General features: G+C 25.0%; 10 protein-coding genes across 10 annotated transcripts; 8 read left to right on the top strand and 2 right to left on the bottom strand.

The window, feature by feature from the left end:
• Positions 1–429: 429 nt before the first annotated feature.
• On the top strand, positions 430–1,983 carry PCHAS_0834300 (calcyclin-binding protein, putative; the record flags this gene model as incomplete). The annotated part of the gene is made up of 9 exons (XM_016797972.1): positions 430–433; positions 533–632; positions 746–867; positions 990–1,066; positions 1,154–1,190; positions 1,293–1,408; positions 1,510–1,611; positions 1,760–1,825; positions 1,957–1,983. 9 exons carry the CDS (start codon positions 430–432, stop codon positions 1,981–1,983), a joined length of 651 nt encoding a protein of 216 aa, XP_016653870.1.
• Positions 1,984–2,124: 141 nt separating this feature from the next.
• Positions 2,125–4,694, bottom strand: PCHAS_0834200 (conserved Plasmodium protein, unknown function; the record flags this gene model as incomplete). Its single annotated transcript, XM_016797971.1, has 4 exons — positions 2,125–3,193; positions 3,332–3,425; positions 3,547–3,630; positions 3,794–4,694. 4 exons carry the CDS (start codon positions 4,692–4,694, stop codon positions 2,125–2,127), a joined length of 2,148 nt encoding a protein of 715 aa, XP_016653869.1.
• Positions 4,695–5,482: 788 nt separating this feature from the next.
• PCHAS_0834100 (CSTF domain-containing protein, putative) lies at positions 5,483–7,567 on the bottom strand (the record flags this gene model as incomplete). The annotated part of the gene is made up of 1 exon (XM_740519.1): positions 5,483–7,567. The coding sequence occupies one exon, from the start codon at positions 7,565–7,567 to the stop codon at positions 5,483–5,485; it is 2,085 nt and encodes a 694-aa protein (XP_745612.1).
• Positions 7,568–8,979: 1,412 nt separating this feature from the next.
• PCHAS_0834000 (conserved Plasmodium protein, unknown function) lies at positions 8,980–9,561 on the top strand (the record flags this gene model as incomplete). The annotated part of the gene is made up of 1 exon (XM_740521.2): positions 8,980–9,561. The coding sequence occupies one exon, from the start codon at positions 8,980–8,982 to the stop codon at positions 9,559–9,561; it is 582 nt and encodes a 193-aa protein (XP_745614.2).
• A 1,916-nt stretch (positions 9,562–11,477) lies between these two features.
• Positions 11,478–15,534, top strand: PCHAS_0833900 (importin alpha re-exporter, putative; the record flags this gene model as incomplete). Its single annotated transcript, XM_736477.2, has 3 exons — positions 11,478–14,907; positions 15,019–15,323; positions 15,418–15,534. 3 exons carry the CDS (start codon positions 11,478–11,480, stop codon positions 15,532–15,534), a joined length of 3,852 nt encoding a protein of 1,283 aa, XP_741570.2.
• Positions 15,535–15,903: 369 nt separating this feature from the next.
• PCHAS_0833800 (conserved Plasmodium protein, unknown function) lies at positions 15,904–18,675 on the top strand (the record flags this gene model as incomplete). The annotated part of the gene is made up of 1 exon (XM_738659.2): positions 15,904–18,675. The coding sequence occupies one exon, from the start codon at positions 15,904–15,906 to the stop codon at positions 18,673–18,675; it is 2,772 nt and encodes a 923-aa protein (XP_743752.2).
• Positions 18,676–19,470: 795 nt separating this feature from the next.
• PCHAS_0833700 (apicoplast ribosomal protein S6, putative) lies at positions 19,471–20,226 on the top strand (the record flags this gene model as incomplete). The annotated part of the gene is made up of 2 exons (XM_738658.2): positions 19,471–20,018; positions 20,109–20,226. 2 exons carry the CDS (start codon positions 19,471–19,473, stop codon positions 20,224–20,226), a joined length of 666 nt encoding a protein of 221 aa, XP_743751.2.
• A 789-nt stretch (positions 20,227–21,015) lies between these two features.
• Positions 21,016–23,397, top strand: PCHAS_0833600 (palmitoyltransferase DHHC6, putative; the record flags this gene model as incomplete). Its single annotated transcript, XM_016797969.1, has 8 exons — positions 21,016–21,179; positions 21,284–21,483; positions 21,583–22,160; positions 22,252–22,448; positions 22,549–22,648; positions 22,807–23,062; positions 23,152–23,204; positions 23,359–23,397. The coding sequence occupies 8 exons, from the start codon at positions 21,016–21,018 to the stop codon at positions 23,395–23,397; spliced, it is 1,587 nt and encodes a 528-aa protein (XP_016653868.1).
• An 8-nt stretch (positions 23,398–23,405) lies between these two features.
• On the top strand, positions 23,406–24,768 carry PCHAS_0833500 (peptide chain release factor 1, putative; the record flags this gene model as incomplete). Its single annotated transcript, XM_016797968.1, has 2 exons — positions 23,406–23,885; positions 23,998–24,768. The coding sequence occupies 2 exons, from the start codon at positions 23,406–23,408 to the stop codon at positions 24,766–24,768; spliced, it is 1,251 nt and encodes a 416-aa protein (XP_016653867.1).
• Positions 24,769–26,123: 1,355 nt separating this feature from the next.
• PCHAS_0833400 (M18 aspartyl aminopeptidase, putative) lies at positions 26,124–27,620 on the top strand (the record flags this gene model as incomplete). The annotated part of the gene is made up of 1 exon (XM_738996.1): positions 26,124–27,620. One exon carries the CDS (start codon positions 26,124–26,126, stop codon positions 27,618–27,620), a length of 1,497 nt encoding a protein of 498 aa, XP_744089.1.
• Positions 27,621–27,896: the final 276 nt, after the last annotated feature.

Genomic DNA, 27,896 nt, shown 5'->3' with positions numbered 1-27,896 from the left:
ACAAAAATAGTATTAAAAATTGTAGGTATTCCCCTCTTTTATTTATTTAAGCAAATCATATACCATACTCAAAGCATTCATTTTCAACAAAATTAAGATTGTTTCAAATATTTTATGCACATAGTATATCCTATTTCTTAACTAGCTATTTTTCTTTCTTTATTTTTTTTTCACACAATTTTATTATTTATTTATTTCACTCTTAATTATTTTCTATATATTACGCACGTATATACATGATATATTTTTTCTCCATCCATTATTCTATATATGTATATGTATTTATTTTTCCGACTGTTTTACTTTTCATTTTTTTACACCTTAAGGATAATTAATACAATTTAAAAATTCTGAATTTGGAATATTTTTTTTTTTTTTTTTTTTTTTGGCTATATTTTTATCCTTTTTAAAATCCAGTCCTAAAACACAATGGGTTACACAAATGCGTCCACAATAGAATTCGAAATATAAATTTTTATAATTTAAAAAATTAAAGAATATAATAAATTATATATTTTTTTTATTTCTTTAGATAATGATAAAACTATTTTGGAGCCTTTCACAAATTCAGATTTAGAAAAACTTAACGAGCTAAAAGCTTCCAAAACTGTTATTACTGAAAAAAAAATCAGGTATACCATACCCCCACCCCAACAAATTCTATTTCTCAACCTTGTCCACCATATACATATCTAAACATTCGAATTATGTGCACCCCGTTTTATTTGTCAACCTGTTCATGTAGGCACGATTGGTCCCAAACAAACAATTCCGTTTTTTTTACAATCTATCAAAAAAATGTTCAACCAAATGACTTTTTATATTATGTTAAATCGGATTATATATTCCTAATAATAAAAATTAACGGTATTCATATTTTTCATTTTTTATAAACAATTTTTATTAATAATAATAAGAACTAAAAGTGTGTTAAACATACCAACAGACATTCTATCATTCTGTTTACAAATCTTATACCCCTTTTGTAGAAACCGAAGTATACCCTCTTGAAAAGTTTTTTTTTTCAAAAATTATTCCATCGAAAACAGCTATAACCATAACTCCAGTAAACCTCACAAAAAAATTATCGAACTCAATATGGCTACTTATTTTCAAACTTTTTACATGTACACCTTTTTTTTTTTTTCGCAAGATGAAAATTGAACTATCACTTGAAAAGAATATAAAAGGTAGCACAGTCTAGTTACTTTGAAAATACTTTCTTTACATTCGTTGAAAGCATTTTTCCCACTCTTTACCTGCACATACTAACTTCTAATCCTTTTTTGTAGAACTAAAATGGGATCAGCTTGAAAAAAAAACGAATAATGATGTATCAGAAAAAGATGAAAATGTCTTGAACCCATTTACTGGGAAGAGTATACAAGAGTGGACAAAGTTTGCACAGGTAACTCAAAAAAAGTGAAAAATAATAAAACAATAAAATAATAAAAAATATATTGAGCATTCATTTGATTACTCATCTTCTATCCTTTATCCTATGACCAGTCCATAGGCGAAGATGAAGACAACCAATCCATAGACCATTTCTTTCGAAAAATTTACAAAGATGGTGACGACGATTTGAAGCGTGCCATGATTAAGTCGTTTGTAAGTACAACATTTTGCATTTCAAAAGTTTGGATATTCCTATCTGCATATACTTTAACTATTGCCCTTTGTTGGGAAGTTATTATTTGCCCACCTTTTTATCGCCCTAAAAATTAACTAACCAATCGGCGTTTCATCTTTGCTACAGCAAACCTCAAACGGAACTGTCTTATCAACAAATTGGAAAGACGTACAAAATAAAGATTATGAAAAGGTAAAAAAAAAACAAATAAATTCAATTCTTATTTATCAGGGATATGAAAAAAGAAATGTTTCGTTTACTACAAATTTTACATCAAAATTGAGAATCAAAAAACTTATAAAATCATTTCTGAATATTTATAGGAAAAAAATGACAAATTAAAAAAATAGCAATGGTTAGCCATCTTAAAAAATGCAATAAATTAATAAATTAGTTTTCCTTTGTTTGTTTTGCTTCATGTTTGTAATGCTTCATACCAATCATGTTAATTCGCGATTTGCATTCCATTTTTTATTTACACAATTTCGATGCTAAAATGGATAGCTCTTGTGCTTTCCAGTAACAAAAAAACTTTTCTCAGCATCTGAAATAGATGCACTAACACCACTTTTCGATTCATGTTTTAAATATTTTGGAATATATTCAAACGAACTATCTTGAATATTAATCATAGACACATCTTTATTATTAATTAAATAAATATAATAAATAATTAAAAAAATTGTAATAAAAAATATAATTATTAAAATTATTATACAAATTTTTAATAACATTTTCATTTTTCCAAAAAATATAGATGATGATATAATTACTAGCTCTTTAATATGTTCCTCGTTTGTTTTTTCTCCACCATTCCCATCAATATGTTTATTCTCATTTTCTATTTCTTCTACTAATACATATGTCCCTTCTTCTTTATCTAATAAATCGGTTGCATTCTTTTCTTTTACTTTTTCACTATTGGGCATACAATTTTTAAAAATTTTGTTATAGCATCTTCTTAGCCATTTTCCAAGTCTTCTCCATAGTACTCTACATATGCATATTCTATTTTTTTTAGATTCTTCAACTTTTTCATTGTTACATTTTTCATCAGACTGTTGATCATTTTTGATAATACTTTTTATGGTTTCTTTTCCCACTGCACCTTTCTCATCACTAACACCCTCAGCATGCTGATGCCCAAAAAACGCGAGCTTGTGTTCACAAATATGTGTATGCAAAACATCTACTTCGGATTGAAATATGCTCTTACTTGTTTTTTCAATTCCTAACTCCTTTTTATTAGTAGTGGAAAAAAGAGCTAGCTGTATATCATCAATCATATCATTAATTAAAAAATCTGCTTCAAGTAATTTAAAACGATTATAAATTCCTATACTTATAGGAAGTTTTATATCTGTAGTAACGTAACCAAAATGTTTGTATGTACTTTTTGTTGGACTGAACTTAGACATCTCTATTATATGTTTATTTTTTTGTGAATATCCAGATTCTTTAAAATTTAATATTTTCTCAATCATTTTAGATATCATATATTCCTCTGAACTTTTTCGATTTTTATAAAAATCAGAGCACATCCAAAAAAAGGTACTATCCCTACCTCACAGAAAAGTAATCCATAATTAGTACAGTCAAAATTGTAAAGATAATTTGAAAATGAACAATATAGATAAGGATGTAAATGTCACACCACAAACCCCATTTTAAAGCTATTTTTTTTTTTACAATTCTTACCTGTACTTTTGCTTATAGGACGAACGACACAAATCCGTTCCATTCTTCTCCACAAAGTTCAACCTTTCTAACTGCCCAGTATTTACTGGAATTTCTATCTCAAGAAAAGATTATAATCAACATAAAATAAACTATTTAGATATGTTTAAATATATTAAAAAATGCAACACAACCACATTTCGAAATTTTATAGTTTCTATCATTCCTCAGTATACCTTTCCCATTCTCGTCATACAATTTAAACCAGTCCAAATTTAGCACATAGTCATTCATAAATGGATATATATATTTTATGTTGTCTACAAATTAGGAAGTAAAAACGAGGGAATAAGAATAGAGAATGCATTATGCTATCACAAAATAGAAAATGAAAAAGTTCCACATGCAGTAAATAATATCAAGAAATCATATCCTTATTTTATTGGGCTTATTAATATGCAATCTTAAACTCCCAAAGCTTACCCCCTATTATAATTTTCTCGTTCATATATGAACTGTAGTTATGCTCGTTGGCAAATATTTTTTTATGTTTAATTATTTTTTCAAAATAGTTGCTATCCCTAATTGGGCCTGCATATTTTTTATATATATGTATTTTTTTATTTTTGATAATCCCATCTTTAACATTAACACATGAATTAATATCCATCTTTTGCACACATTTATTGTTTTCTTCAAAATTGAGTATATCTTCTATTGTTTCATCATTTTTCAAAATTTTAAAAACGATGTTACAATTTTTGCATTTTATTTTTTCATTATTTAATATTTTATAAAACTTTTTACGTCTTTTATTATTTATGCCACTACTTATTTCATCGTTTTTTTCATTGTCTAAATAGGACCCTATTATGTTTTCTCCATTTTCATTGTTTTGATTATTCATATATTTATAAATAGCTGCAATTTTTTCTTTTTTTATATTATTTATTTTATAGCTTTTTAAAAAATTATTAACATGTTCATGCAAAATTATAGGGCATTCGGTAAACTGTATTTTGCATTCTATATTATTATTATTATCATAAATAAATAAATTAATTAACCCCCAATAAACTATTATTAAAATAAACAGTAAAAAAATCATAAGACGAAAATTACAAATGATTTTTCTTTTAATTATCCTATTTTTTATGTTGTTTATTTTTTTATCTTTACTATTTGTATATGATATATGTAACTCTTTTTTAGGGTATTGTAAATATTCATAATTAATTAACTCTTTATATTTTTTACACAACTTATAAAAATATAATATAATGCTATTATTATTCTCACTGTTGTCTTTATAAATGCATTTTGTATATCTTCGAGCTATAACATTTTTTATTAATATGTTGTTTACCAAGTAAAATTCATTCATTTTTTTTTATATCTTGCATAATTCAAAAAAGTTATAAAATGTGTATAGCTTATAAAAACTATTTTTTTATCATTCCATTCGCTTATTCTCCATTACCCCTTCATTTTCCCTCTATAATTTAATCTGGGCACAGTTCGACTACTATATATTCTTAACAAATATTTTTTATCGCATTATATTTACATGCACATGTCATAAAATATAAATAAAATAAATATTCTCATATAGCTATTTTGTTCATGTATTTTATGCATTCAAATTTTTTTAGATTTTTTTTTTATGAACATAAAATAATTATTCTGTAAAAGACAGCTATTTATATAGCTCGAAATACGCAACAAAAAAAAGAGGGAATGACTTATAAATTCACTCAATAAGCCACCACAAATTAGTTATACATTTTCTATAATTTTTAATTAACAAAAAAGAAAAAAGTTTTTATCCAAGCATTTTAAAATTTTATGAACATATTCATGTGCAATAAAGAAAAAAGGAAAAATAAAAAAATAACAGCAATAATAATGCGGTATATAATAATACAAGGAAAATAATAAAAAGTTTAGTGAAAGCGATCATATCGCCATTTTACGAATTAGCATTTTTATTTTACAATAAATTTATTAAAAATGGAAATGTATTCCTATGAATAAATAAAAATAGTATAAATTATCATGCAAATGGCTAGCTGTACTATTTCAAAACTAGCCATATGCACACACAAAAACAAAAAAATAAAAAAAAAATATAGCCATATTCGATGTTGCTAATTTGGCTTGCTGCTTAGTCATCTATTTCAAGGTGTATCCCTTTAATTGAAGAGCCTTTTGTATTGACAACACTTGAGTTCTTTGTGCATCACTCCAATTTTTCATATCTTCTATTTTTGAGCGTAAAATATTTTTTAATATGTTTGGATCTTTTATGATAACATTTACAAGTTCGTCATCAGGAGTATCAACTGTATCATAAATTGGATCTAAAATTATATTTGGGTTTTGAGAAGGAACGGATAAATCTCTTTCTGCTTTATTACTATCGTTATTATACATCCCATCACCATCATTACTAACATGTGATGAAATATTTCCAGAATTATTGTACAATCCTTTAAACTCTATATTATGTATATCATGAAGTCGTAATGCATCATTTTCTGAATTTATTATACCATCTTTTATATTATTTCCATCTAGTGAATTTCCAATTTTCATATTTTTTTTTTGTGATACATCATTAAAATGTCCTCCCCCCATTTGAAAGTTTCGTTTGTCCATATAATTCGATGATGAGTTATTTTGATAGTATCCTGAGCTGGGGTCTGCTCCATCTTTTCCTGACATATCCATATGTGAATAATCAGACATATAATCAGATTGATAATTATTATTTATAATATCGTTATTCATATGTTCAGGTATTGAATTGGTTGCCCCGCCCGTTTGTGCATTCCTCTCGAATTGATTATTCTCATAATTTAGGTCGTTATTATATTTATTCATATTAGAGTTACCATATAAACTCTTTTTAGTCGGGCCTTTTCCATGAATAGAAGTTGAAGGACCAGACGAATTATCATCATTGTTATGCATCCTATTTCGGTTATAATTAAAATGTGTAAAATTATATTTAGATCCATATTTACTATTGTTTGAATTATTTCCTTTTTTATATCCATATAATCCAGATGATATTGTATTTCCTTTATTTTTTGAAGCAATATTTGCTGAACTATTATTACTATGAGCATGTTTTTGTTTTTTATTAAAACCTGATGATGTAGAAGATAACATATTTTTTTTATGTTTCATTGTACCATCATCTCGATTTTTATTATATAAACCTTTATCCGCTTGTACATTATCTTCATTCATATACATATTTGAAAACGGAGTATCCATATAATTATTATTTTTAGAATAATTCATACTATCATACATATCATCATTACTTCCTTTTCTCATTTCAATAGGATCATAATTTTTATTTACATTAATTTTCATATTACTTTTTTCCATTTGTAATGTTCTCTCATTTTTATTTATATATGCCTTTTCATTAACATGTATATCTATATTATTATTTACCATAGTATAATCATTTATTATATTTAATAAAAATAAACAATGTAATAATGCATAAGCAACAGTTGGATTTTTTTGAAAAAAACATTTTAAATTATTCATATTATTATGACAATATTTTTGAAAATATGATAAAATATAAATAATTTGTGATGTTGTTAATGTGTGCATAATATTTCCGATATGTTCTTTGGTAGATATCTCTTTAATTATACAAAAATCATTTTCTTTATCACCATTAAAATTTAAACTTTTTAGCTGACCATATTTTGTTCCTACATTTGGGTATCCTTCATTAGGTATATTATTTTTATTAATATAATCTATTTCAGGATTTAATCCTTCAAAATTGTTAAGAAATGAAATGTTATTATTATAATTATTTTTGTAATCGGTCATAAAATTGGGGTTTCCACTTTCTGTTCCTAAATCAAGTGGATTCATATACTTTTCAAAAAATTCTTTCTTCTTATCATATTTATTTTTACCCATCCCATTACTGAGAAAAATACTGTTATTGGCTTTTTCTCTTGATTCATCGTTAGCCCAATATAATTTTAATTTTCTTCCTCGTATTTCATACCCGTTTAAATATTTCAATGCTAACATGCATGTTTCTAAATCTTTATATTCACAAAATGCAAAACCTTTACTTACATTTTTATCTATGTCATATTTAATTCGAACACTAACTACTTCACCAACTCTAGATAATATTTCTTGTAATTCTTTTTCAGATAAATCAAATGGGATATTCCCAATCCATAAACTGCAATTACTTTTGCTTGACATCTCGTATGTAATACGCTAGATTCACTACCCCTCGTTTTACCAAACGTATAGAAGGTTATGAAAAGGAACAACAAAAAAAAATTACTTGTGTTAAACTATCGTTACAATAAGAACAATATAAAAAATTTTAGAATAATCGTCTTCTCATTTTTATTACATCCTCATCATTTTTTATTTCCACTTTCGTCTACTCCCCTTCTCAATCCAACGTCTCTTTCTTCTTTATTTTCAAATAAAAAGAAAAATTTAATAAATAATATTAGGCATAACAAATTTTCTGAATTTCTTAAATATAACACAATAGCCTTTATCCATATCCAAGTATGTATACTACTTTTATTTTATTTTTTCCAAAATCCACATAAAAAAACGAAAATCTTTAAACACTTTAAAAAAATATATAATAAAATTAAATTATAAACAAGTAACAAAAACTATAAACAGTTTTATAATTATTTTTAAATTTTCAAAAATATAGTTATATTATGAAAAAAAAAAAAATATCGCTTCACTATATATATTACAATTGCCCTTATAAATAAATTACCCATAGAACCGTAGGAAGCCCAAAAAATTATATCCATACATATAATTATTATTTTATATTTATTGTTATTTTATTATTATTGTATAATATGCATATTTTATATTTATAGATATTTTTTTACCTTCTCCAAGTGATTGCGCTTGACAAAATTTTATAAACATTTTAATGGCTATATATAATTTTTTTTTTAATTCATTTTTAAACATAAGCCTTTAAATATTATTCTTTTATCCTATTTTATCAACAAATATACTTTTTTGATTTTTTTCAAAAATATTATCCTCTCATTGTGTGTATATAGCAACTAAAAATATGCGCACATTTATTTAGTTCTCATTTTGTCCCTTTTTTGGTCAACACTTTTACTATTGCAATTTGTTTTAAAGCGGCCTATCAACTCGCCAACTCCAAACATAAAAGGTAATAAAATATGAACAGGCAATAAAAATAGCCAATATGGCTAACCATAGGTAATAAAAATATGACTAGGTATATGAACAGGCAATAAAAATATGACTAGGCATATGACTAGGTATATGAATAGGCAATAAAATATTATTAGGGGTCTGAATAGCCATGCGAGCGCACACACGGCTCCACTGTCATTTGCTCCCCTCTGCTCGTTCTCCAAACATAACTTAGCACGCTACTATCCGTTTTGTTCGTTAACTATTTTAGTAATAAATAGGAGTATGCAAAAATAGTATATCAACTTTTTTTTCGAAAAAATGCGTTTTTAAAAAGGTAGCAAAGTAGACCATACCACTGTCATTCCTTGTTAAGACAACCAAGTGTATATGCATATTCATATGCACATGCATATGCTTACTTATTCGTTTTCTAATTACTTATGTAACCACTTTACATGCTTGTGTGCACGCGCAAGCTTTCTTTGGTAGATTGCGGTTTGCTATTTGTCATAAAAAACATGAACAGGCAAGGTAAATACGACATTTTCCCCCCACCCCTTGAAAAAATAAACAATAATAAGAAAACAGAAATTCCAAAAAAATGCCAAGAAAAGAAAAAAGAAAATATAAAAACACAAAAAACAGAATTTCCTTTCTTAGTAAATGATGAACGAAGTAATATAAAATGTCAAAGTGAAAATAAGTATTTTAATAAAAATGATATGGCTAATATTAATGACCAAATAAATAAAGCCAAGCCTAATATACAAAACAAATATAATAACCTAATTTTAAATACTAATGAAATAAATATGATAATAAATGATAATGCAAATTTTAAAGAATTACTATCTAATAAAAATGTCTCAAATTTTATGAACGAATATTTAACTTCCCCTCTTGAAGCAATTGCCAAATATAAAAATGATAAAACTATTGGAAATTTTTTAGAAATATTATTTAAATATATGAATGCAAAACAAAAGCATATTCATTTAAATAATATTTCTGAAACCTTCACTTTTGGAACAAAATGATTTCACAATTATAATGCCAAAACATAAAAACTTAAAACCAACTTACATATATATTTGCACACCCTTTAAAAAAGCTAAAATAGGTTTCACTCTCTTATATCTTAAATCATAGTCCTTACGTTGTTTATTTTATTTTTCTCTTTTTATCGACTTTGCTTATATAGCATATCTAATGTATGTCCCATTCGCAGCCCCATAAACTGCTTGGGAATTTTTTCACTTCAATTCTTAGCGAATGTAGTGTGCTAACCTTCTTAATTACAAACTATACATCCGTTATGCTTGTTCATATATATGTGTGCAAATTTTCTTAAATTATAAATTTACATAACCCTAAACATGTTTACATACAATTTTAATGATAACAAACTACCCCCCACAAACCTTAAATATAGTTCATAAATCGAGGGAAATGTAATAAATGAAAAATGGAAATATATAGCTATTCTAAATTTTTCCTCCTACCCATTATGTCACTATTCAATAGTACACGGAACAAACCATGTGCCACAAAAATGTGAAAAAAAAAAATTGTAACTTATGTAACGGCTATATTAGTAAACTTAAAACGAGAAGTAAAAAATACGGCAAAAAAAAATACATTTTTAAGAGTTTCACTTTAAGCCATATCAATATGGCGAATAAAATTGTAACACATATGCACAAAAAAATAAAATAAAAAAACAAAATATAAGAAATATAAGAAATATAAGAAATATACGAAATACAAAATGCTACTAGTTAAAATGCATAAATATTTTCTAATATACTTGGTAAAATGTTTATTTCCTTGCCAAAAAAAATGAAAAGTAAAATAAGCTCGTATGCGATAATTGTACGCATATTTATTTTGGTGCTACAAATAAATTTATACGTATATATTCAAAAATTATTAAATACATAAAAAAAACAAATAATCCATTTCATAAACCTTTGAAAAAAAAATATATGAAAAAACAAATTAATTATTTTCACAAAAATACAATGTTTCATTTCCTGTTTAAAAAAATATGTAAGAAAATCACCTTATCAGTAAATTTATATATATTTTTAATTTTTATTTATATATATACATTTTTTAATACTTATGAATTATTTATTCTAATTAAATGTAACTATTTCTTCTTACATATATATTATTAAATTTTCTCTTTTTCATATATCTATTTTTATTTTACTTTTATTATTTATTTTTTCCAACTTTTCCAAAAAAACATAAAAAAAGCAAAAAAAAAAAAAGAGAAGATATAAAAATGTGAATAATAAGCTAACTCATAAACACACAGGAAATATTTATTTCATCTTTTATGTATTTTTATTTTATATATATGTGGAAGCATTGTAAAAAGGTATAATAAAAATATACAACAATACATATACATTCGTGACGGGTGAAATAAAATTAACAAAACGAATGAGATGGAAATAAGCGTATCAAAAAGTACGTAATAGACGAGCACACTACATGTATAAATAAATTTATAGATTTTTATATACTATACACCATAGTATACCCATTAAAAGAAGGAATACGAATTTGTCAAACGAAAGGGTGACGAGTTACCAAATTGACGAGCCTAACAAGAGAATGCACATGCGATTCAAACTTCAATAAATAGTTCATCATAATTTTTGAAAAGTCAACAGACAAAGTAGTGAGCTCCTCATCCCAGTTGTCCTATCATTACACACGCAGTACAACTTCAAATTTTCATTTTCGAGGGTTTGAAAAAAAAAAAAAAAAAATTATTTGTAAAGTAACATAGCTTAATATCACCATTTCAAACTATCCAATTTTGTGAATTACAAACTGAATCTTTCGCATGTGTGTGCAACAGGTTTGATATTGACACGACAAAAATTGAATAGCTATTTTTTTACTAATCATAAAATAAACAACATAAACAGAAACTAAAATGGAAGACAATGTTGAGAAAGATCTTCTTGTCATATTTACACAAAGTGTGTCTAATAACTTTGAAGAAATAAAATCGAGCGAACAGAAAATAAGTGCAATATATACAGATCCAAATAAAGAGAATTATATTAAAATTCTTTTTAAATTAATTATGTATCCATATGTTGAACAGAATGAAAAAAAGAATATATACGATAACTATTTAAATATAAATGTTAAGACAAGTATATTGATAAGTATTAAAAATTTTATAAAAAAAAATATACATAGTAATTTAGAAAGCTTAGAAATAAGTAATGATCTATGCATAATTATAAAGCACTTGTGTATGCATCTATTATTAGATATAAATAATAATGAAATAAAACAGTTGGATAAGTATTTATTTGAAATATTGATGCATCTATTTAAGTATAACATTTCAGATGAATATGATTATATTCTATTCTATCTAATCATATTATATATCAACGATGGCGATCTAAATTATATTTTAAGTATCCTTAACAGCGATGACAAAAAAAATAATATGAATGCTATGAAAAATATAGAATGCATTATGCTATATGCACAAAATAAATTCATCTTACAAAACATAAACCAAAATAATTATCATATTGAATTTAATAAAATAATGGAAAATATAAATAATATTAAAAATATTATAAATAACAGGAACACAACAATGAATGATGATATTGTAAATTGTATTAACGATACCAAAAAAATATATAAATCAAATGATAAACACAATTTATTCATTTTGGATGATCATATTTTGTATAATATATCTAAAGATAATAATTCTTTACAAGCAAATATAACAAATTGTGAAACAAATCCAGAGCTGTTTATTATAAACGGTTTTAATTTTATGGGTAAAGGTACAATACTTAAAGATTATAATAATAATGCAAAAATTATTGATTTATTAAAACTTAATAATTCTAATTCTACTTTCAAAAATATGGATATTAACAAATTTCGAACTAAATATATTGCTTTAAAGATATTAAGAAAAATTATTAAAAAATATAAAGACAATGGATATGTAGCTAAGTTTGATATTAAAATTATTTTGACACACATTGAATATCCACTTACATTATATTTTATTTATTTATATAATAAATTTAGAGAGTATACAAATTATATAAACATCAAATTAAGCGAACGAACAAATACATATAATGCAAATTTAGATACTGAAATGAATATTTGCTTCTACACAATTAATGATATACTTATGAATATGTATATATTTTTAAAAGTCTTTTACAACATTAATACTATAGATTTACCTGAATATTATGAAGATAACTTTGATATATTTTATAATATCTTTTATAATTTTATTACCTATGATATAGAAATATTAAGAAACTATTTTTTACATCTATCTATGGTCAGAAATTTTAAATTTGGAATCAATGAACCCACTAGATGTATAACAAATACTCATAACGTCGATGGAAAATTTTATCTTTTAAATGCAAATGGAACAGACCTTGCAAATAAACTAACATCTAATGATTATCTAAACAAATTGTTAAACAATTTTGAAAAAAATATATTAAAATGTAAAATAATAACAATAGATATAATTAAAATTATGTCGGAAAGATATCAAGATGAATCAAAAGCATATATTATAAAACTTATCTATTCATTAATACAAATATTATATAAAGAAAAAGATAAGTCTTTGTTATGCCATAATTATAATTGTTTATCTGCTACTATCAAACTGATTCATCATATGAATTTAGAAAAAAACGATTTAAATCCATATAAAGAAACAAAATTTTTAGAAAAGGTTATAGAATGTGTACTTCAACATATACGATTAAAATATAGTGACATTGAAGAAATCTTAGAAGCTGATTTAGATTATTTTAGAAACGATTTAAATAATTCAAATGCTTTTTCAATAAAATCAACTGCTATATATTTTCTTAAAACATTATGTAGTAACTACTTTGATATTTGTTTCCCAATTTTAGAATTTAAAATATTATCGAAAGATTCATTTCTTACACAAGAAGGAAGACAAAATGATCAGTCGGTTACATCTAATCAAGCAATGGGTTCTACAATAACTAATGATGAAATAAATTCAAAAAGCCCATTTTATGAACCATGTAATATGGAATATAAAATACAACTTATCACATGTTTAAATCAAATCAATTTATCTACAAACTTTTATGAACATAACATTAAAAACGATTTAAAAAATTTTGTTATGTCTATATATATGAAATGCCCAAATCTTGATTCATTGTTTTATAACGTAAATGATAATATTTTTCAAAACCAACAGATATCTAATACTAACAATTCGAGTTCAGTAAATATGTCAGATAAATTAATATGGTTAAAAAACGAAGATATATTTAATTCAACAAATACAATCTATCTCTTATCAATTCTTAAGTTTATATTAAACAATAGAAATATATGTACAAGTCAGGAAAATATTGTTGATATTTTTTCATTCTTATATCACTTACTATATAATGAAAAAAATATGATACATAGTTACTCTTGTCTATGTATAAATAGATTGTTAAATTGTCAAATAAATAAAGAAGTCCTAGATCTAATTTATCAAAATGTTATTATAAATATTTTAAATAGATTATTGTTTTTATTGAAATATAATGTATATAACAAAATATTAAATGAATATATATTAATCACAATTTTAAGAATATTTATGGCCTTCTCAGAAAAAATTTCAAATCAATACACCATTTTAGTTCTTCAACTTATTGATAATACAATTAAAATAATTATTAATGATTCACATAATCCTATTTTTAATCATTATCTATTTGAACTATTTACTCTTATCATTTCTTTGATATATAAACAACAAGATCAAACATGTATTAACCTTATTGAAGATGCTGTTATTTCTACTTTTTCAAAAATATTAGAGCTTTATATTCATGATTTCATTCCATATATTTTTCAAATATTATCTATTATTATAAATAATACAAATCAAATTAAAAAAGTACATCTAGATATTCTCACAAATTTATATCAAATCGATTTATGGAAAAGTAGTGTTGGAAATCCAAATGGAATCATATGTGTTCTAACTAGCTATTTTAAAAAACATAATTTATTTCAAGATATTATCAAAAATAATATGCAACAATTATTTAATATTTATCATTATTGTTTATCTAACAAAAAAATATCTATAGATTCTTTTCAAATTATTTTAATTATTTTTACATACCTCCCACTCGAATATTATCAATCCTTTCTCAAGCCTCTCTTTGTCCTATTGTTCACATTCTTACAACAATACAAAAATGATATAATTAAAATAAAGGTTATCCACTCCCTTTCAGTTCTCGTTCTCAAAACAGATGCAGCCCACTTCCTCAGCGTGATCGACCAAGTTCAAAACGGTAAGCCTGTCCCAGCTCTAATGTGCTAGCCTTCGTTACGTCGCTATTCATCACACCCCTTTTCATCACACCCTTTTTCATCGCTCCCTGCTTCTTCCTTCCCACCCTCAGGCCTCATCTTCAACGTTCTCAAGAGTCTGTACATGCCAGTCATGGACAAGCTGATCAACATCAATGAAAAAATTATTATTTTCCTCGCTCTCACAAAGATAATAAACAATGAAAAAATAAAAAACGAGCCCCTTATTGTAGAAATACTTAATTCTTTGAATAAGAATATTACAAAAAATGAACTTGTTATGAAAAAAAGTAAAACACAACAAACTCTCAGTACTGAAAAGGATGAGGTAGATAAAGACTTTGAAGTCACCTATGTCAAATTGCAAATGATAAACAACGAAAACATTAACGAAACGGTAAGCAATTTAAATGCCTTGTAAACGTCATCATTATGCCTTCTCATTTGCCTCCGCTCTCATTTTACTGCCTTTCCCATTTTCCCCTTTTCAGGTTTTGCGAAACGTAGATATAAACAACGAGCTAAAGAAAAATTTGTATAACCCCGAGTTTATGCAAATATGTAGCTCCAACTCGTTTAACAATATTCTACAGCTTTTTACCAACTAGCAAGCTTCCAAATTGCATAATAAATAAGTGGATATATTATATATACAATTTTATTTATATTATTTTTTTTTTGCTATATACTACCCTATTTAATTATTTCATTTACTAAAATTTTTTTTTTTCCAATGACCAATGCATATTCAAACTGCATAATGTTCGTGCATAAATTATTTTTAAATTGTATTTTTTTATTTTTAAACGGAAACACAAATGGAAAAATAATAAAATACGATAAATAAATAATAAAAATTCGAAATAAATAAAATAATAAAATGTAAAGGCGTGAGAAATATGCCTACAATACCGAGGCCTGGATAGGGATCAAACCCAAATGAATGACTGTAGGCCTGGGCTTGATAATAAAACACAATGAAAAATGTTGTACTTAGATTTGTTAATACTATATGTAAAGAACAGGATGATATAAAGTTAAAACGATTTTACAATTTGGTTCTCAAAAGCAAAAATAAAAAATACTTCAACTTAAATGATATTGCATACCCCATTTCATCGATATGTTTATTTATAAACTTTTTAGAAAAAAAAAACATAAAAAATTATATTAACAATGGCTATGAAAATTGTAAAAATAAATATTCAGATATTCATACCATATCTAGCCAATCAATAAAAAATAAGAAACTTTTCAACAAAAAATTTCAAAAAAAACGATGTAATAATTATGGAACAGAAGAACCCCTAGCATCCTCATTCCCAACTACCACAACAGATGAAACCAAAATTAAAAATTTTATTTATTATGGAAAAAAATACTCGATTTCCTTTTTCAGCGATTACTTAAAATATGTTTTAATTCGGTGTAGAAAAGGGGAATGCACCCCAAGTCAAATCTCAACAAAGGAAGTCATAAAAAACGTCACAAAAAACGTCACTAAGAATATTCAAATGGAAAGTCTCGACGGCATTCTCCACATCTATAATGCCATATGTGTGTTGCAAAATGGGGTCCGTGACAAAACTGGGGGAGCCCTATTTCGTCTAACACTAAAGCAGGTTGCTCAAGCAGTTTATTTGAATAATCTAGAAAACGGGGAAAGAGATGAAAGAGATGAAAAAACAAAAATTGTGGATAGCCAAACGGTTGTTGAAGTTTTAACAATAATGAACAAGCATGTGGATGTAGCAAATCAATGCTCTACCAACTCGAACTTATTTAACTTATTTTACTTCAACCTAATTAACTATATTATAAACAAAAACGTGATCATAATAAATGGTTCTCTGCATGATAACAAACGAGAAGCAGTACTAACAAATGTAAGTACCATATGTATACCCACAAATGATATAAAAAACTATTACAAAAAAAAAATATTTTTAGATATCCATAATTATATTGCCATATTAAGTTTTTTAAAAAAGTATGATTCCATTTTTCAAATTTATAACTTTCAAAATTTTAGTAACACAAAAAATGATGTTATAGGTTATACAGTGGACAGTATATCTGGTACAAAACTTAAAAACATAATTTATGAAACACTGATTGATATATTTTTTTCAGTTTTGGAATTAGATTGTAAAAATCAGACAAGCATCACAAAAATAGTAACATTGTTTCCACAATATTTTCATAAAATGTTAAACAACAAATCGGATGTAAATATAAATAAAATTATTATTCAACATAATTGGTTAATAGTAAAACAAATTAATATTTTATCATGTTTTTTATTTCAACAAAATTATAATTATATTAACCATTTTAATCTAAGTATATATAACCATATCTCATTTTTTAACACCCTTAAAGAGTTTGAAAATTGTGATAGTACACTAATTAAGGATCAACTAAATTTATATAATCAGTTTTTTATTTTTATTTTCAAATATTACACACCTTTCTTATATACTAATAATATAATTTATTTTCTCTCTACCTTTACTAGCCAAAAAAAAAAAAAAAATATATTTACAATTATAAACATAATTAATAATGAAGTAATAAAACGAGTTAAGATCTATGGAATTACAAATGTGGTTCCATCAGTATGTCAAACAAATTCTACAATCTTTCCCAACAATCTTAATGAATTTATAATAAAATATGATAACTATAAAAAATGGATGAACGACATTCCTAGTGCCATAAATGTTCATAACAATTTCACAGAAAATAATCAAATTTTTTTTCATTTTTTTAAAATATATAAAAGACATTTATTTAATATATGTAATGCATATTCTAATTTAAAATTTGTTACTAACACGTTTATTAAAATGGTTGATAATTATGTAGAGGGCAATTTAGAGAGTATGGACACAAAAGATATTACTGCCCTTATATATTACTATAACAAAATTAATTATAAAAAAAACGAGACCCTTAAAAGTGTAATGAAATATGTACAAGCAAATATATACCAGTATGAAATTGCTCAAGTACATACTATTCTATTTGGCTTCTTCAAATTAGGCACAGACTTAAGTACAGACTTGATAACACACATTTTTACTTACCTAATTATGTATATTATGGCGATGGATTATATAGACACAAACAAATTTCCCAACAATTTATGTACAACACTAACAGTAAATGAAACAATGCATGTGCAACATTTTGTAAAATATATATCCACCTTTTTAAATTCATATAATTATAATGATTGTATTATTTTACAACCAACCCAAGATTTATTAAAAGTGAAAATTAAAGAGGAGCCCACTTTCTTTATTTCAAATTCGAATATTTATAAAATTATTTATTTTTGTGAAAATATGAAAAAAATACAACATAAAAGAATAGACAATATACACAATATTTTAAATATATTAAATTTGCTATCTAAATATCAAGTAAAAAATAATATAATACTTTATGATCTATTTTATTTTCATATTTTACAAAAAAAAAAATATAATAAATTTATAAAAATAAATGATTGGCTTAATATTATTATTGGCTATTCAAAATTAGCTAGCTATAACCCACACTACATAAATAAATGTATTAACCATATTTGTGACATTACTATTTTGAGTAATGAAAATAAAAGCAAAATAAATAAAAAGGACATTCTTCTTCTCAAATATTTGTATAACCATTTAAAAAATTTTAAATTAACAAACTACACACTAATACAAAACATTATATCAAAATGGGATCACATGGAATAGGATTCCTCTCAATGAATATTAAAAAGGAATGGATCTTACAGATTAACAATATAACCATGAATTAACAAATTAAACGAGTATAAAAATTATTTTCCTACTGATTAACACAAACTTTGTATTACATAAGTGGTATCCTTTATCTTTTTTTTTGCATTCGTGTTTGGCGCATATTCTCGGTTTTATTTTATGCCCCTCCAATGAAGCAAACAAAAATAAAGTAAAAAAAAATAAATTATAATACAATTTTTATAAGTATAAAAAATATATTAAATTATAAATTCCATGTTCATATTTGTGAAAAATAAATTGCATGGAGGCTCTTTCGGTGATAGGGCTTACATTGTGCATCACTATTTATAATGCATATTTTTTTATGCGTATAACTAAAACTAGCATACCATATATACAACTTGTTTTTATTTTTTATAAAATATTATTATACTTTTTCTTGGATTAAATTAAAAATTATAATAATATAATAATATAATAATGTGATAGTGTGATAGTGTGGTAAAAAATTGTTGTGAAAATTAAAACCCCTCGTCTCCATATTCCCATTCCTTAACACGTATACCAATTTATGTGCATTTACATAAACTTCTTAGCAAGTTAAAATGTACAACGTGATAAAAGAACATTAAAAGGATGCATGAGCAGATAAAGAAGTAGGGCCACATCCTACCGACGCTTTCCTAGCATATCTTTGCTGCTTCAATTTTTTTTACTTTATATATAACTTTAGAAGAATATATAGAGAGACCATGTGAAACTTTTTATTTCACTTAATTTCCTGAGATGTACTACCTTATGTTTTTAATTGTTATATTTATTTTGACAACCCCATGTAAGTCGTTTCGAATCAGTAAAATTGGCAGAAGCCCATTCTTAAAGAATAGAGAAAATGAGAATACAAAAAGGAATGCTACCTATTTTAAAATTGTACAAACAAAACCAACAGGAATAATAAAACATAATAAATTATATGGATCATTCAATGATTATATATATAAATTATTAATAAAAAAATTTAAAAAAGTTAAAGAAAAAAAAGATATAAATATATATAAATCTTTACAATCTCCGAAAAATGCTTATAATGCTGATATACTATTTTCATGTGAATATACTATAAGTGAAATAAAAAAAAAATTATCAGAATATATTCACGAACTTAAACTTATTCATGCTCAAAATTTTAAGATTGTTTATATGGGAAAACGACGATTAGTAAGGCCTATTAAAAAACAGTTCGAGGCATACTACATTCTTTTCTCGTTCGAGGTATACCCTTCTCTTATTAGAGAGATATCTGACAAGCTTCGTTCGCAAGAACATATACTCAGGTACGTTCACACGTCCATACGTACATACAATTGTGAATGCATACACTTTCCCACACACACTTCCCCCACTGATTGCATTTCCTTTTACAGGTTGATGATAACAAAGGATGAGTATAAGACAAAAAATATTGAATTTAAAGAGGACGACTCTGTAACTAATGAAATGAACAAAGTCGAACAAAACTTTTTTTTTAAGAAATCCGCATAGTCTTACACAGACATGCATTACCATAACATTTTTAATCGCCTAACCAATTTTTATCATATTTTTGTTTTTTGTGTTATTTAATGTGTTTATTTGCATAAATTTGATTAAACTTACCCTTTTTAATCACATCATTATTTTTTTTCTATTTCCATTACTCCCATTATATACATTCGCGCGTACCAACATGTATGCACATTTTTATGTTTTTTCATACCCAAAAATGTATATTAATATCAAACTTAAATCATAGCTATTTAATTATTTTTTTTTGAATAAAAGCTAGTCATTTTCGCTAGCACAAATAGCCAAAAAGAGAAAAAAAAAAAAAAAAAAAAAAAAAACGGAAAGAATGTCAGGACAATAATTTTTAATGTATCAAAAAATAATGTCTTAAAAATTATTTCACAAATGTGGCGAAAAATATTTTCGTAATTTTTCATATACATATATATTATATATTTTTTTTTTGTGGTGTATTCTCAAAGATATTACACACTTTTACTTAGAATGTAACACCATGAGAATAAAAATAAATAATACAAAGTATAAAACAAAAAGGGAAACTTTTATTTTGAATAACCCAAAGATGATGCCAAAATTTAATGTAGTATTTTTTGTTTATTAAAATGTGAAAAAATAAAAAATAATAACAAAATAATTATTTGCCTTAAAGAAAAGGCTCCTTAAAAATTGAAACTAAGGAAATATAAATTTTATATTATGTATTAAGAAAGAGTTGTCTTGCATTTATTTATTCCTTTTCCATACCCACATTCCTACTACTTCAGTATGGGAAATACATTTCTCTTTGGAGTAATAACATTTAGACTTGTAGTATTAGTTACATATATTTATTTAAAAAATAATTATAATATATTATCAGACATAAATACTTATTTTTTATTTTACTCCATTTCATTCCTTCTGTACTTAATATCTTCATTATGTAACCCGTATGAAAAAAAAAATGAACAAATAAACTGCACACACAAGTTTATATATTCACTTAATTTAACAGCCAAAATATGTACATGTATTTTTTTTTCAAATTCCTTAGTGGTTACATTACTACTTGCCCTACAAGATATGTAGCCGAAGATATAGCGAATGAATTTAAAAAAAATATAAAAAATATATATAATCGAAAAAACACGGAAAAAGCTGAATCTTTTTACAACTTTTCCACAAGCGATGAAGATAAGTCTACTATTTCAAGTACAACCTCCTCGGCTTCATCATTAAATTTGAGTAAAAAAGGTGGGCATATATTCACATTTAAATAAAAGCTTATCTTTATTGCAAAATGATCGAAATACTATTAAATTATTTTTATTTTTCCTCCTTTCATATAATTAGACATATATGAAGAATTAACAAGTTTAACAATTCTCCATAATCTTCCAAATGATATAGTTTTAACCGAAAAATGCATAAAAAAAAAAGAAAAATATAAAAAGCTTAACAATTTAGCTAGCTGCACACACAATAACTATGATAAAGAACAAATTGGTACATCCCCAATTAAGAAGAAATATAATAAAAAAAATATAAATAGCAAACTAAACAACATTTATTTTAAATTATTTCTAAAACAAAAAAAGAAACTTTCATTATATGTAACAAACATAAAAAAACGAAAAAAAAATGCACACAAATATAAGCCCGTTTTCATAAACAATGTTAACCAGATTAACAACACCCAAATAAATATTTTCAATCAAGTAGCTCAAAAAACAACGAATTTTACTAAAACTGAGACGAACAAATGTTATGATTCTACCTTATATAAAATAAATAGTAGCAATATTATATTTTCAAAAAATATTAAACATGAAAATAATAATGCCCTAGCAAATCCTTTTCATATATATCGAGACGCATTTTATCAATACAAAACAAAACTTAACTATTGTATTCAATGTGATATTGTGCAGGTACATATATAAGCATGTATGATATCATAACCCTCATTTATTATGTATTTTTCAAACTAGCCAATGCTCATTTGTTTTTCTTTTCATATAGATATTACGAAGTAAGCATTGTAAATTTTGTAGACGATGCATTAAAACATATGATCATCATTGTCCTTGGATTAACAATTGTGTAGGAGAAAATAATCGATCGATTTTCTTTCTATACCTATATTTTGAAAACATTACGATTTTTCTAACACTAAGGAATGTCACTAAAGTCGCGTATTCTTTAATTCCTCGAAGCAGGTTTAAAAAATATATAACTATCATATATATACACCTTTCTTTATTATTTTGATAATTGGCTAGCTAATTTTATATTTCTTTAATAATTTCAATTTTCAAGGTACATATTTCTATTTTGGCTAGTTGTATTGGCTTTTATTCTAGCTATTTTTTTGATAATAATTTTTTTTTTAGCATTCTATCATACCTACCTTTGTATAGTAAGTATAAAACTAAAAGCTGTATAAAACGTACATATGTGTCAAATATCGAAAACTCAAAAAGGTGGATTGATAGATAGACGAACAAAACCTGATAATTACGAAAATTATTTCTATAAAAAAATCTTTTCAATTATTGTTCTTTTCTATTTCATCAGATTAATGAAACAACTTGGGAAAATTTACGTCGAGATATCTTAGCGGGATCCGAAAAGAATGAAAAAGAAAAATATAATAATACTTTTTTTTTTATAAGCTATACTAAAAATATTTTTATTTATTTTTTTTATCTCCCTATTCGTTTTTTTATACCTACAAAAATTAAGAAGCAATTATTACTTTTCACTTTTCATAAAATCGGCGTAAATTTAGGGATTGACGGTGAAATTATATGGCGGCCCACAAAAAGTAAAAGTAGGTGGAAATAAAAAAAGGAAAAGAAAAAATAAATAAGGAATAACAAAATAATATAATAACAAACTTGTGTTATTTCTCAATTTCAGGAACTAACCCATCAAGCCATTACTTTTTTCCTATATTGCATTGCGGATCTATGGTGAGTCCACAAATACTGGCATATTCATTATGCAACCCCTTTTGATATAACAGCTTATAATCAAAATGGGTGGGTAAACTAAATTTTCTTGCGAAAACGTAAGCCCATACGCATGTGTATATTGCCTTATCTTTTATTGCCCTTTCTTTTACAGAATAATTTTATTAAGTTTGTGAAAAAACGGATTTTATAAAATAGTAGATGTATCGATACTCCTTTTCTATATTCAAAAAGGAACAGTTAAAATGGAAACAAACAAAAATAGTATACCCCCTTACAATATTATCTAAATTCTCAACATGGACTGACATACAATTGACCCCAAACCAACAAAGCTCATTAATGGAACTAGCCAATAAAACACCAAAAGAAAAATGTGATAATAATAAAATAGCATTAAAGGTAACAAAAATACAAAATATGTCTAAGCAATTAAAAACTGCTTGGGAAGAATTGGATATATATAAACAACTTCTAACAGAGAATATGGAACTAACTCTTAAAAAAAACGAAGAACCGAAACAAATAAATACTATCAATTTTAATGAATATTCAGAGGTGAAAGAAATTAATTATAATTTAGAAAATATTTCTGATTCAATTGTTAAGGAAATATTGGATATTTATACAAATTTTGTAAATTTGGATCATCATCTTGATTCCAATGAGGTCAGGCTTGAGGTAGGTCTACCCTTTCGTCATTACACATGCATCTGTAGCTATATGAATATGTCAATCTCTACCTATGTCACATATTTGTGGATTTATCACTTCGATCGATTCTTATTCGCAGATTGTTCCCGGAGTGGGGGGGCAAGAAGCCAAGATGTTCAGTAATGAATTATTTTCGATGTACGAGAATTTTTGCAAATTAAAAAATTATGACTGTGTAATAAAAAATAACAAGTTAAATGAAGAAGGAAAAGGAATAAGTAAAAATATTATTGCACATATAAAAGGGGAAGGAGTATATGTCGATTTTATACAAGAAATTGGAATACATAGAGTTCAAAGAATTCCGATCAATAGTAAAAAAATGCAAACATCAACTTCTATAGTTTTATTATTTGATGAAAAACAAACAAAAGAAAAGCTTGAAAAAAAAATGAAAATTCCAAAAAATGATTTTATAATTGAAACGAAAAGATCAGGTGGAGCAGGAGGACAAAGTGTTAACAAGAATGAAACGTGTGTAAAAATTACACATAAGCCTACTAATATATTTGTTGAAGTACAAAAAACATCTAGCCAAATACAAAATAAAAGTATAGCTATGGATATGATAAAAAATAAATTATATAACTTTTATTATGAACAAGAAAAAATGAACTTTTTAAAAGACAAAAAAAATCAAAAACAAAATGGTGATAGAAGTGAAAAAATACGAACTTACAATTTTTCTCATAATACAGTCATAGATCATATTGCTAATGTACAATATACTGGCATTGATCAATTTTTTAAAGGAACACAATTAATTAATTTAATCAATAAACGAAAACAATTATTTTATCAAAATATCATCGATGATACTCTGGAGTATTTGTTTTCGTATGTGTGTTAAGGCCCCATAGGCCGATAAATTAGCTTTACACATTTTGTCATGTTTTTTTCGCATTTTTTTCGCATTTTTTTCATATGTTTTTCATATTTTTTTCCATTCTTTTCCCTCGTTACAACTCCGAATCCATTGTTTTTACAAACCCTTTTTTTAGTTCGTTGGAAAAAACTTAGTAAAATAAAATATTTTTTTTCACTTTTAAACATGCTTATAAATTAAGCACATATCATCACTTTTCCAATTTTTTAATTAAAAATAATTTATTTTTTTTATTTTTTGTAATAAGAAAGGTGTGAAAGATAGAACTAAAAAAAACATTTCCTTACACATGTTCAGGCATTCTATATATGATGTGCATGTGGATATACATAAAACAGCACACTCATAAGAAGGCCCAATAAGCCATAAAAATATGGAATAAAATATTAATATAGGTGTCCTAATTTTAGCTTTTACATAATTCAACATAATAAACAGTCTCGAAATGTTTAAGGTGTAATAAAACAACAACAGTTATTAGTTAATATGTGAAAAAGAAGGGAAGTGAAAAAATATAGTACCGAAACTTTCTACAAATAATCGACGAATTTATAAATATGAACAAAATAGGTGTGGTAATAAATTGTATCGATAGTATATACACTTATTTATAAAGCAACGTAGAATGATAATTCAGTAAAACATAAAATATTTCTATTCTTTCTACACGCTATGTACTTATTTATAATGATTTGCCACATGTTTCATAACAATTAACATAGTTTTTAAAATGGTTAAACTAAATTTATTTTACTTTAGCTATTTTTTTCTATTCTTAGTGTATCAAACATATATACAGTATTGTATGTACATTTTTGATAAGCCACTGGTAAAAAAAATAAAAACGCCGGGTTTTATTTATCCCTATTTTTTAGGCATTATAATATATGCTTCAATTATATATATATATGCACATTAAATTCCAAAGTATAGAAAAAAAAAATGGTAAAAAACATACGACTGCCAATATGTCGTTTCACTAAAATACAAACTAGTTTTATACATGCTTTCATTTTTTTATATTTACAATATAGCTATAAAAAAAAAATATTGTATTTTTTTTTTTTTTATTTTAATATGATAAAATAGCTAGCTTGTTCATATAATTTGTATCATATATATTATAATTAAGTATTTTTGATTTTTTTGATTTTTTTGATTTTTTTGATTTTATAAAATATTTGAAATATAACACACAAAATCTACAGCATAGCGTAAGGTGTAGGAATACGTATGCATACATACAATTTTATTGTTTCATTCTTTTTCTATATTTATCAACATTTTTCGTTTTTTTTATTTTATAATATTTTAAACAAATGGATAAGAAGGCAAGAGAATATGCTCAAGAGGCCATCAAGTTTATTCAAAGAAGTGGAAGCAGTTTTATGGCATGTAAAAATTTAAGAGAGAAATTAGAAAGCCATGGTTTGATACATATAAAAGAAGGAGATCAATGGAAATTGCAAAAAAATCAAGGATATGTTTTATGTAAAGAAAATAGAAATATATGTAGTTTTTTTGTTGGAAAAAATTTTAATATTAATAATGGGTCGATCCTAATATCAATTGGTCATATTGATTCATGTGCTTTAAAAATATCACCAAACAACAAAGTTACAAAAGATCAAATAAGTCAATTAAATGTTGAATGTTATGGATCAGGATTATGGCACACCTGGTTTGATAGAAGTTTAGGTTTGTCAGGACAAGTTGTATATAAAAAAGATAATAAATTAGTTGAAAAGATTATACAAATTAATAAATCGGTTTTATTTTTACCAAGTCTAGCTATACATTTACAAAACAGAACAAGGTATGATTTTTCAGTTAAGGTAAATTATGAAAATCATTTAAAGCCAATCTTATCCACTGTATTGTATGAAAAACTTATAAAAGGAAATGAAAATATTTCAGAAAAAAATAACTCGAGTACTGATGATGAAGACAAAAATAGTAAAAACATTAACTCGTCACCACTTCTTTATCTTTTAGCAAATGAATTAAAATGTAAAGAGGACGATATATTAGATTTTGAGTTATGCTTAATGGATACAAATCAACCTTGCTTTACTGGTGTATATGAAGAATTTATAGAAGGGGCTAGATTTGATAACTTGCTTGGAACCTTTAGCGTTTTTGAAGCTTATATAGAATTAATTAAAATGATAAAAAGTGAAAACAACAAAAATGAACCTTTAGAAAATAATTTATATATATGTATTGGATATGATCATGAAGAAATTGGATCGCTTAGTGAAATAGGAGCTCAATCTTATTTTACTAAAAGTTTTATTGAAAGAATAATAGGAAATATATTTAAGAATGAATTAAAAAATAATGAAACAACTGTAGATGAAATATATGGAAGTTTATCAAGTAGATCTCTTATATTAAATGTTGATATGGCTCATTGTGGTCATCCAAATTATCCAGAAACAATTCAACAAAGTCACCATTTACGTTTTCATGATGGTATTGCTATAAAATACAATACTAACAAAAATTATGTAACATCACCCTATTATGCTTGTTTATTAAAAAGAACATTTGAACTATACCAAAATCAATATAATCAAAAAATTAAATATCAAAATTTTATGATTAAAAATGATACTCCATGTGGTAGTACAGTTGGATCTATGGTTGCATCAAACTTATCAATGCCAGGTATGGATATTGGAATATCTCAGCTAGCTATGCATTCAATAAGAGAAATTGCAGCTATTCATGATATTTATTATTTGATTAAAGGTGTATTCGCTTTCTATGCATATTACAATCAAGTTCTCTCCACATGTGTTCATGACGCATAATCATTTACAATCGAATTGTAAGTGCAGAGTATAATCCACACATATTAGTATGTATATAAAAATCGAAAAAAAAAATGCTTGTGTACTGACACAAACTCAAGAAATTATTTCATGATGATGAAATGCCAGTGATATAGCAACATCAAATTTCGTACATTTTTTAATATTCATTTAAATTGATCTCTAATTTATAAATGTCTATTTATATTTCCGCAATAAGCCACAATTTTTTTTATATATGATTATTATTTATACAATATTAAAATTCATGTATTT

Source organism: Plasmodium chabaudi (assembly GCF_900002335.3).
Source record: "Plasmodium chabaudi chabaudi strain AS genome assembly, chromosome: 8".
Taxonomy (NCBI): Eukaryota; Apicomplexa; class Aconoidasida; order Haemosporida; family Plasmodiidae; genus Plasmodium; species Plasmodium chabaudi.
This window is presented reverse-complemented; position numbering and strand designations above follow the sequence as displayed.